At 45.0% G+C, this 11,775-nt stretch overlaps 1 protein-coding gene across 4 annotated transcripts in view; it reads left to right on the top strand.

Moving 5' to 3' along the window:
• Positions 1 to 11,775, top strand: part of Ift140 (intraflagellar transport 140) — an 89,162-nt gene that overhangs the window by 15,393 nt on the left and 61,994 nt on the right. For all 4 annotated transcript variants that reach the window (XM_028761015.1, XM_028761018.1, XM_028761016.1 and 1 more), the window contains exons 6-12: positions 2,629 to 2,804; positions 5,696 to 5,787; positions 6,410 to 6,516; positions 7,168 to 7,313; positions 9,202 to 9,405; positions 9,740 to 9,812; positions 10,413 to 10,504. In XM_028761015.1, the coding sequence (XP_028616848.1) occupies positions 2,629 to 2,804; positions 5,696 to 5,787; positions 6,410 to 6,516; positions 7,168 to 7,313; positions 9,202 to 9,405; positions 9,740 to 9,812; positions 10,413 to 10,504 (890 nt within the window). The remainder of the gene's footprint in view (positions 1 to 2,628; positions 2,805 to 5,695; positions 5,788 to 6,409; positions 6,517 to 7,167; positions 7,314 to 9,201; positions 9,406 to 9,739; positions 9,813 to 10,412; positions 10,505 to 11,775) is intronic.

Here is an 11,775-nt window from a genome sequence, read left to right as displayed (position 1 = left end):
GTGTGTGTGTGTGTGTGTGTGTGTGTGTGTGTGTGTGTGTGTGTGTGTCAGTGTGGGGGAAATTGTTTTGTTTTTGCCTAGTCTAATCTTAAAGTCTTGGCCACCCTCTTGCCGAAGCTTTCTGGGGGCAGAGATTATAGCTCTACTACCATGCTAGTAGATGATTTTAATACCACTTATTCTCAGTATAAGCAGGAGACATTGATCCCAGCCAGGGCTGAAACAAATGCTCCCTGAAGCTAATGAGAAAGAGTAACAGTCTTATGTGGAATGTAGTTGAACTAATTTTTTTTTTTTAGTTGAACTAACTTAATCTTATCCCTGTCTAATTTAAGAATGAATGAGGCTCAGACTATGCTTATTTTATTTGGCTTTGACAATTACTTATTCTAAGCACATGACCCCTAATCTACTTCTCTAACTGCTAGCCTGGCTGCCTCCCCAGCAGTATACCCCAAATTCTTACTGTTTCTCCTGGCCATGTGGTCATGGTCTATCTCTTCTTGTGATGCCCTCCTCCTCCCCTCTCCCTCTCCTCATGGTCCCTCCTCAGACCCCAAGCCCAGGAACTGAAGCCCCACCTACCTCTTTTCTGCTCGGCTATAGGCATGTTTATTAACCAATGATTTTAAGTTAAGGAGCAAGGTTTACACCTTAAAAGCTGGTAAGTGTGAGAATTCACTCATAGCAAATAGACCTTTGGGTACTGAATTTACCATTACAATATGTAGCAACAGACCACACCTCAACAGGAGTGCCTGGCACAGGCGGAGCAAGTAAGAGCCACAGAAGGTGACTAGGTTTGAGAAGGGAGGCTGCTGATGTTGGAAGAGTTTGTAGGGTTTATAGTTTTTTTTTTTTTTTAATTTTATTTACATTGGTGTTCTTCCTCTATGTATAGACATACATAGAGGTGTCAGATGCCCTGTAATTGGAACAACATACAGTTGTGAACTGCCATGCATGTGCTAAGATTTGAACCTGGGTCCCTCTGGAAGAGCAACCAGTGTTTTTAACCTCTGAGCCATCTCTCCAGTCCCCAAGTTTATAGTTTTTGAATAGGAGAAATCTTTTGTTTTAGAGAATAAAGAGAGCCAGTGTAGAGGGACAATTGAGGAAGAGTCAGTTTCTCTCAACTGAGGGAATATCAAAGTGGGTGCATCACCAAGGCCCAGAGAGAAGGGTACAGGAAGGAGTGCTGAGATGGACAGACTGAGGCTAGTATCTTGGAAGAGGATGTGTACAGAGAGAGCTATGGAGGATCTAGATTTACATCTCTGCCCGTTCCCCCAAGATGAAGGCTTTCGGGTACAAATTCTTTGTATTTTAATTTCCCTTTGTGGAAGATGAGAATTATGTTAGTGTCTGCTGTCTTGTCTGTAAAAGACCTGCTCCGCAATCTCTGCTTGTTAAATACTAATTGTTAAAATTAACTTAGGTGATGGTGAACTTCCCATTTTAACAAGAACTCAAGTATTTCATGAGGAATAAGATGTGTCCAGAGGATAAGAAGGTCCCCTGAGGAGGCTCCTGAAGAACTTCAGAAATGAGCCAGAGAATCCTGGGAACTCATCTATCACTCAGACACCTAAGAAGAAACAAAGGAGGCAGACCAGATGTTGCTGACTCATGTTGAAGTGGTCTTTAGGGCAGGACAGGAAGAGGAGGAGTGTAGTTGGGGAGATGAGGCCACTGACTCCTGAAGCTTACATGCTAAGGAGCTCGGGAGGGCAAAAGAGGAAAGTGATAGCAAGTAACAAACCGAATGGCAGGAGACCTGAGGGGCGGAGAGTCATCCTGTAGGGTCTCAGGATAGGGAGGGTATAAACACTCCTACAGAAGGCTGGAGGGGTGAGTCCATGGTTGAGAGCACTGGCTGTTCTTCCAGAGGTCCTGAGTTTACTTCCCAGCAACCACTCGGTTGCTGACAACCACCTGTAATGCCCTCCTCAGGTGTGCAGACATGCACACACACAAAATGCCCATATACATAAAATACATGAACAAATAAATCTTTGGGGCTGGAGACATTGCTCAGTGGTTAAGAACCCTGGCTGCTCTTTCAGAGGACCCAGGTTTGACTTTCAGCACCCATATGGTGGCTCACAAACGTTTTTAATTCCAGTCCCATGGGAATCTGATGACCTCTGTGATCACTGTATGAATGTGGTACACAATGTAAATGCAGGCAAAACACCCATACAAATGAAAAATAAGCAAACAAACCAACCTAAAGATACTGAGCAGAGATGATGGATTAGTTACAAAGCTACAGAATCAGATGGCTGGATGCTAATTGATATCCCGAAAGAGTAGTGGAGAAGGAATCACAGCGACAGCTAGCCTAAGCAGGAAAGCAGAGATCATTTCAGGGATGTTTCAGCCTGAGAGACATTGTGGCAAATGTCTTGAGTTCTTTTTTTTTTTTTTTTTTGAGACAGTGTTTCTCTGTATAGCCCTCGATGTCCCGGAACTCACTCTGTAGACCAGGCTGGCCTCGAACTCAGAAATCCTTAAGTTCTGATAACAATGGTAGATGTACTGTCAGAGCATCCTTAAGGAAATAGAAATGGCTGCCAGTGGGTATTGTTGAAAGACAGATGACCCAGGAGCCACCTCTTTCCCTAGGGACAGTGCACTATGTGGATGAAAAGGGCAAGACTGCCCAGGTGGCGTCCACAGACAGCTCCATCCAGACGTTATTCTACATTGAGAAGAGAGAGGCACTGGTTGTGGTCACACAGAACCTTCTACTGTCTCTGTATGTGGTGACTCCTGAGGGAGAAGCTGAAGAAGTCATGAAGGTAGGTGAAGGAGCAAGGTGTGGGGCTAGCCTAGGCTAGCCTAGATGCTGAGGTATGCTAAAAGACCTGGGACCAGGTTTTCTTGCCTGCTTTGACTGTCTTTTCAATCTTGGTTAGCAAGATTGAGAGTTCACTGTCACTTTCAAGATAGAACAGCTACCTTGCCATTTGATGTAAGTGAGGAAAATGAGAGATTTCCCAGTGCCTCTGGACAGAGGTGGAGAGGACCGGTGTTGCCTAGGCTGCCAGGCTTGCTCCCTGTCTGCACCCTTCTCAACTAGAGAATCAGCCTCAGCATCTCGCTGGGCTTTCACAGCAGAGCTGGATGGACAGGAGACATGCTCCCCACTTTTCAGCTATATAAGGAGGCTCTTTTACTGGCCCAGAGTTGGAGGTGGCATTGCTCAGTGTCTGTTGCAATGTCACTTCAACAAAGTGGTCCTTCACGCTGACTGTTTGCTGCCGTAGGCATTCACACAGTGAGCAATTGCTAGTTACCTTGCTCAACTGTAATGCTTTTAAGATACGAGGATGTTGAGGAAAGACATAGAGCTGTATTGTTAGCCTGAGTCCCTCTACATGTTTAAGAGGTCCACTAGGAAGGCATGTAGTACCACCACATGCTCCTGGATGAAGGCCACCTGTGTTCCTGTACAGTTCATCTCAGCACTGCTGCTTGCTGCCCGTTAACCTTTTGCCCTCCACTCCCTTTTTTAAGTATGTGTAAGTGTTTTGCCGGCATGTGTGTCTGTACACCACATACATGCTTGGTGCCCATAGAGAATAGAAGAGGGTGTTGACTCTCATGAAACTGGAGTTGTGAGCCACCAAATGTGTACTGGGAGTTGATCCTAAGTTCTCTGGAAGAGCAGCCAGTGCTCTTACCTGTTGAGCCATCTCTCCAGACTCCTATTGTTCTTTCATTAGTTTTTTGGGTTAGGTTTGTTTGTTTGTTTGGGGTTTTTTTTTGCCTTGGGTTTTTTTTTTTTTTTTTTTTGAGGGGTTGGCTTATTTTGACTGTTTTGTTTTGAGACAAGGTCTCATGTGCCACATTGGCCTGGAACTTGCTGAGTAGCCAAGGCTGACCTTGAACTCCTAATCCTCCTGCCTTAGTTTATTAAATTCTAAGATTACAGATGTAAGCCAGAATGCCCCGCTGGTCCCTTGATTTATAAGAATCCATGAACCAAAGAGAATGCTGGACTTTTCATAAAGATATTCCTCTAGGTCGGAGAGCTCCTTGTGTCCTGTAACAGTAGCCATGAATTCCATGAGCTGCAAGGACCTGGGGTCGAGGTCAGCTTGAGCCAACTTGACAAACAGCCACTTACTATATAGTTTAACAACATGCAGTTCTCACTCATAGTTCTGGAGGCAGGAAGTCCCAATCAAACTGCAGCCAGTTCAGGTGTTTCTAGGGGTTTGTTTGTTTTGTTTTGTTTTTCAAGACAGGGTTTCTCTTTGTAGCCCTGGCTATCCTGAAACTTGCTCAGTAGACCAGGCTAGGCCTTGAACTTCACCTGAGATCCACCTGCCTCTGCCTCCTAAATGCTAGGATTAACGGTGTATGCCACCACAGCCTGGCCACTAGGTCAGTTCTTGTTGAGAAACCACTTTCTGGATTACATCAAGTGGCCTCCCTGTGTGCTTGTGTGGAGTCTAGAGTGGAGGAGCAAGAAAACACGTGAGCACGAGGGAGAGTGTGAGCACGAGTTCGCTGCTGTATCTGGTCCTAAGGTCTGAGTCCACTATCCTCCCTTAATTACCTTCTAAAGGCTGTCTCTGCATGTACAGTCACATAGGTAGGTGGTGCTTCAGCATATGAAGGGATGGAGAGGAGATACAGTTAGTTCATAACACCTTTCCTCAGGTACCTGGTTAGCTCCTTACTGATTGTCGGACTCTGGGAAAGTTTGCTTTCTGCACAAAGTAAGGGTGGGAGAGACCTTTCCTAAAGCAGTCATGACAGAACAAGGAGCACCCAGCTTGACTAGTGTTCACTCTGGAATGCCCACAGTGCACTAAGTTGGAGATCCTTTTAGAATTTTTTATAAATATTATGGGTGTTTTGCCTGCATGGATGTCTGTGTACCAAGAGTGTGCCTAGTACCCGCTGAGGCCAGAAGAGATTGTTAGATTCTCTGGGACTGGAAATACAGGCAGTTGTGAACAGTCATGTGGATGCTGAGAATCAAACCCTGGTCCTCTGGAAGAGCAGTCAGTGCTCTTAACCACTGAACCATCTCTCCAGATCAACCCTGTAGTTAGTCTTTGCTCCTTTGAGGATTCTTATTTTTTTTCACCCTTTTTTCCCCGTTTCATCCCCTAACACTAGATTGGAGAGAAACAAGGATAGAGAAAAGAGGACTTAGGAAAATCCGTGAATCTAATTTCATTCCTTCTGTTTCTTCTTTGGCCATAGCTACTAACAAACTGCAACCAACCTTCCTAAATGACGGACAACCACCCACCCCATCTACTGGGGCAATAGCATTTATATACCCTCTGGAAAGTTCCAAGAATTCCAAAGATCACACAATTGCAGAGACTGTCTGTGGTGGGTAAAACCATGACTCTTTGAGAGCATGAGGCGTCATAGTCGGCTACTGGGGACAGTCCAAAGCAGCCCCACATTCCACCCCGAGATTGAAATGAAAGCATGTTCTTACAATGTTTCTGTGTTTTTTGAAGAAACCAAAATTCCATAATTATCACTGCACAACCTCTTAAAAATTAGGCCAGCTTTCCATTTCCACTATTTGTCCTGTGTGGCCACCCCTCTGTGAGTCTCAGTGATGTCACTAAAGACCAGATGCCAGGCTAACACAATTTCATCAGGCATCTCAGTGAGAGCCGGGTGCTTCTTTCAAGTTACCTTTTTCCTCATACAGGTAAAGTTGAGTGGGAAGACAGGCCGCCGGGCAGATATCACTTTGATAGAGGGCAGCCTTCTTGTGACAGCCATTGGGGAACCTGTGCTCAGGTGAGAAGTTATCCTCGCATACAGAGCCCTGGAAAATCATGTCAGGAACAGACTCTTTTAACATAAACACAGAATATGCATATTGTGATGAATTCTGATGTATTATACAGGTCTATGTAACTCAAGAACGGAGGCCCAGGAGTACTCACCTACTCTGGCTGTCCTCCCTGCCATCCCTATGCCTTCAGCAGGCTATATGATATATATTGCCCTCACAATCACTTTGCCTGGTTTGGAAGAAATTTGTTTTTTGACATAGGGTCTTGTTGCTGCTGTTTATGCTGGTGTCCAGCATTGCTCCTGCCTCTGCCTCTCAAGTAACTAGGACTACAGGTATCTCTGCCAAACCTAGTTCTGCATGATTTCTTAAAATTGACAATAGAAACAGGCATTTTGGTATCTTTTTGGCCGCTCAGTTCAGGGTAATGTTCACTGTTGCCATGTGTGGCTGGGATTCCTATGCTCTATTCTTCCTCTGCAGTCATGTAAGATCAAGTCCCTTCTTGTATTAGGAGTCTGTAGAGCACAGCTCTGTGTTTTCCCAGGCTTGGTACAGCCCTCAGATCAGAGGAGGGTGCTAATATAATAAAAGTCTTTCACAGCACTTTCCCTTCTGCTGCAGGTTCTGGGACCTAGAACGGGGAGAGAACTACATACTGAGTCTACAGGAGACGTTCGGCTTTGAAAGGGGAGAGAATATAAACTGTGTGTGTTTCTGTAAAGCCAAAGGTAAGATTTTTTTGGTCTGAAAAGAATAGAAACAACTTCAAGCACTGTGTCAAGAAAATAAGTTATAGAGGAATGTAGAGCCTATTCAAAAGTGGAGCTGGGCATGGTGGCACAGCCCTTTAATCCTAGTGCTCAGAAGGCAGAGGCAGGTGGCTTTCTGAGAGTTCAAGGCCAGCCTTGTCTGTGTTTTGAGTCAAAGCTCAAAAGCTACAAAATGAAATACTATTTAAAAAAGAAGAAGAAAAAGAAAGATGCCAGGTAGTGCACTTGTGAGGCAGAGTGAGGGAGATCTCTGAGTTCAGGACCAGCCTGGCCTACAAAGAGATTCCAGGACAGCCAGGGCTACACAGAAACCCTGTCTCAGTAAAACCATAAGAGTGACACTGACATTATACATTGGTACCTGTTCCTTCCTGGGATGCTATGGGTCATGTTTGTGCAACAGTGAAAGTATACAAATGCACACGTGTGCCAATATTATCATGGACAGGAAGTTAGGAAGTGAACCAGAGTGTCACTGAGCTCCCACTCAGCACTTGTGGGGCTCGGAAGCAGCCTGAGTGAGGCAGATTGCAAACCAAACACAGCATTCACTACCACCTTTTAAATCTTTCTCAATACAACTAACATGTGCTTTGTTTTTACCTGTAGGTCTCCTGGCAGCGGGTACCCATAAAGGACGAATAGCTATGTGGAAAAAAGTGCCAACCTCCCCAAGTGGTCGTGGGGCGGAGGGCAAGGACATGTGGGCCCTTCAGACACCTACTGAGCTTGAAGGAAACATCACACAGATAAAGGTGCAGTACACAGCTCTGTGTCACATTTGATGCTCTCACTGACTGCTGTACCAAAAAGAGAACATAATTAGCTTGGAACATGTTTTTTTTTTTTTTTTTTTTTTTTTTTAATCAGTTACTCAATTTAGCATCAGAAAGATAACACTAATAAAAAATTATGCCAGGCAGTGGTGGCACACGCCATTAATCCCAGCACTTGGGAGGCAGAGGCAGGCGGATTTCTGAGTTCGAGGCTAACCTGGTCTACAGAGTGAGTTCCAGGACAGCCAGGACTACACAGAGAAACCCTGTCTCGAAAACAAACAAACAAACAAAAACAAAGAAATTATACAGATACATAATCCCAGTACTTAGGAACCTGAGCCATGAAGTTCTTGAGTTCAAGAAAGACCAGCCTGGGTCTCATGATAAGACCCTGTCTCAAAAGGAAAAGAAAAGAATATATTTTAAATGTCCTTTAATTTCAGTATTGCAGATAAAAGATTGTGGATGTATTTTAATATCTGTTGATCTATTTACCAGTTCCTCTGTCTCTACTTACAGATGTTCATATATAAATACGTTTAAAACAGCTTCATCAAGATACAGGTTACATACCCAGTGATTTTTTTAGTGTATTCACAGAGTTTTGCCAGCCTTCACCACAATCTTTTTTCTTTACAATAAACTTTAAAACATTTTAATTATTCTCAAAAGAAATCCATACCTCTCCTCTGCTTTCCTTCTCCCAGCCTTCCACAGTCAGTAATACACATTGCAACTGGATTTGTCTGCTTTGGACATCTCATAAATAATGAAGCGTAATAAAGTGTATAGCTAGGCAGAGTGGCGCACGCCTTTATCCCCAGCACTTAGTGGGCAGAGGCAGGCAGATCTCTGAGTTCCAAGACAGGGCTGTGAAGAGAGGCTTTGTCTCAAAATCCTATATGGTTGGATGGATGGATGGATGGATGGATGGGTGGGTGGGTGGGTGGGTGGATGGATGGATGGATGGTAGGGAGAAAGGAGGAGGAGAGGGAGAGGAGGAGAGAGGCATATAAAACCCAGTGTTTGTGACTTCTTTGCTGGCCTCCTGCTTCTTGCATGTCACCCCAGGTGTCAGTGTTCCTTTCTGTGGTTAAGTATCCCATTGTATAAGTAGAGCAGAGTTTTTCTGTCACTTAGCTGATTGGCGTTTGGGTTGTTCCCACCTTGGGGCTGTTAGGAATGAAGCTGCTGTGAACATTTGTATACAGGTTTTGTACATGTACTTCATTTCTTGGGAGCATTTTGTTGTTAATTTGTCACTTTGTTGGCACTCTGTCTGAAGAGACAGAGTCACCACACCTTCCCGTATTCCAGTAGGACGCTTGTGGGAATGAGCACACTGGTAGCAGCCTGCCGTGAAGTCTTCCTGAGTCCAGCATCATCTGGATCCTTTCACACCTACTTGGCCCCTCTCCTTTGGCCATATTCTAGTCTTTTACGTGCCTCTTAATTATTTGTTGAAAACTGAACATGTCAGATAGACTTGAAGCTAGGAAACTAACATTTCTCACCAGCAGAAGAAAGCTGGGTAATTTAATGATATAAATTTCCTATAAATTCATAGAAAATAATATATATGAATATCATAATCAGAATGACAAATTTCTAACCGACGTCCTGTGGTTAGAGCAGACCTTGGGTAGAACAGCCACAGAGGTATCTACCTGCCAGTTCACAGCCCACATCTATCAGTATTTTAAGATTTTTCTACAACGTGCATATTTTACCTTTTGAAGTTTTAAAGTTGTTTTTTAAACAACAGGAAGCGGCTATGGACTCTCATAGGGGGCATTTATATAGTTCCTGCCTGTGTCTCTCCTGCTTTGTTTATGCATTTGATTCTCCTTACATGGTACTGAAGTGGGGCTCCAGGAAGAACCTTCTGGCGGTGAGCAGCACTGAGTCCGTGTCCATCCTCAGTGAGCAAGCCATGTCATCACACTTCCACCAGCAAGTGGCTGCCGTGCAGATCTCCCCGAGCCTAGTCAATGTGTCTTTCCTGTCCACGGGGGGCACACACAGCCTGCGCACCGACATGCACATCAGTGGAGTATTCGCCACCAAGGTGACTGCTGAGGGTGCCTGTGGGTGTTAGATGAGGGTCTTCTATGCAGGCAGAAGAACTGCCTGCTGAGGCATTAGGGTAACTCAGTACAACTTAAGCCATTCTCACGCCCACCTTGCTCACCACCCTGAATGTCCATGGGTGTCACATTTATAAAGAAAATGCTAAAAGCACACAAGCGTTTTAAACCTGTATCCATGGAAGACGACCTGAAGTCAGGCTCCCAGCATAGTGAGCCTCAGTGATGCAGGAAGAGGGCAGGCTTTGGAACATGCAGTGGGTCTGTGGTCTGTGTCGTACTCTTTCTTACCTCTGCTTTCCAACATTCATTTAGGATGCTGTGGCTGTCTGGAATGGAAAACAGGTGGCGATCTTTGAACCTTCTGGATCCACCTTAAGGAATGCAGGTTAGACTCTTTACGCTCTGAGAGGGCTCTGCTGCTCCTCTGTCCTGTGAGTCCCAAGGAGCAAGGATGTGCACCTTTATCTCAAGGATGACTAGAACGGCGGGCGCTGAGATGTCTTGTGTTGTGTGTGTTGTCAGCCTCCCTGACTGATCTGCTCCTCAGCACCTTTGGCTGGGGCACAGAAGCCTCCAAAGTTCCTCATGATGTGGGCGTGTGCTTATCAGGCTCACTGTCCTAGATGTTGAGCTCCTGGAAACACCTTCAGCCAGGGGGAGAGGAAATCAGCCTGATAAGCAGGGTGGGTGGGCGAGTTGAATCTCCCAGATCAGGCCTAGGGCCCTAGGCATCTCCGTAGTTCCCTAAGTTCCAACAGGTGTTTCTTTGGCGTCTCTTTTTCTTCTTTTTTATTGTATTTTCATGTCTCTTGGCTTTGCATTTTTAGTGTTTGTACTATTTTTTTTCTTTTTTATTCTGGAACTCTGTACAAGATTTAGGTAAGATAGTCTCATGGAGTTACCATGAGGACTAGGCCGACTAGGGATTCCACACACAGGACTTGTACCATGCTGCTGCTGTCTCAATGTTCATCTTTCATTTCAGGGACATTCCTGTGTGAAACATCAGTGCTAGCCATGCACGAGGAAAGCATTTACACTGTGGAGCCAAACCGACTCCAAGTCCGGACCTGGCAGGTAAGTGAATGTTGACAGTGAGTGTGACGATAAAGTTCAGCCACGTTGAAAATACTATCTTTCCATTAAGTGGCTCACTGCAAAATATGGGCTCCGGGGTAGCCTACCCATCCATGGCTGTGACTTCTGAAAGAGGAAGACAGAGTTAGTGCCTTTTTCAGGGAAATGGTCCATTTCACTGGACCTTGACTCTACAGAGAGGAGGAAATGCATGTTGGTTCACCATACATCCTGAAGGCTTCTTCCTGTCAGTTTAGATGACGTTTCTGGATGAGCCATTCTCGGTGTGAGAATGAAGCCAGGATGGGAGTACCTTTTAAACTGTACAGTAGTTCAGTGCTGGCCTCATACAGCACAGCATCTGTGTCAGACATCGTCCCTGTCTGCACTCCGCTGTGCCTGGCTACCAGGGCTGACGTGGTACTGACCTGCTGTGGCTGCCGCAGCACATTTCCACAAAACAGTGGCTTAAAGGAAAAGAAGGGGTTTTCTCTCATGTTCTGGAAATCAAATCCTGAATCTAGGTTGGTCAGAGCAAGTTTCTTCAGAGAGCTTTGCCAAGAAATTGTTCCTGCCTCTCGAAATTTCCAGGAGCTGGTGGTCCTGTCAATCCGTGGTGTCTTTGGTTTGCAGAGGTTTCCCTAGATTCTGATCTGTTCTTCACATGGCATTTTCCTATATGATATTTCCTATGTCTTCTCTTCATGTCTGATAAAAACACTTTGAGAGGATGTAAAGATGCCTCAGCAGTGAAGAGCTCTTGTTCTTACAAGTTCTGGGTTCTGTTCCTAGTACCCACATGGTGGCTCACAACCATCCACAGCTCCAGTTCCAGGGCATCAGCTACGCTGTTCTGATCTCCAGGGCATGTATGTGGTATGCAGATATACATGTGATTAAAACATGCATACACACAAATCTTTAAAAAAAAAAAGCACAGTTTCACTAGAGTATATAGTTCAGTGGTGGGCTGTGCGCTTAGCATGAAGAGGGACCTGGGCTTCATCCAGAGCACAGAAAACAGAATTCCTTGTCGGTGGGTTTAGGACTTGTTCTAACTCAGAATGATTTCATCTGAAAGTCTTGGTGCTAGGAGTATGGATTAGTACAGTGTCTAGATTGGACAGAGCCCTGAGGTGCATTCCCAGAACCATAAAAATAAAGACAGCCTTGATTTACTTTCATCTGCAAAGACTCTCTCACAGCAGGATTTCAAGAAAACTCCTGCTGTGAAAGGGTCTTTGTAGATGTAATTTTGGGAGGCAACTGTT

Source organism: Grammomys surdaster, unplaced genomic scaffold (assembly GCF_004785775.1).
Source record: "Grammomys surdaster isolate TR1022 unplaced genomic scaffold, NIH_TR_1.0 126612, whole genome shotgun sequence".
NCBI lineage: Eukaryota > Metazoa > Chordata > Mammalia > Rodentia > Muridae > Grammomys > Grammomys surdaster.
This window is presented reverse-complemented; position numbering and strand designations above follow the sequence as displayed.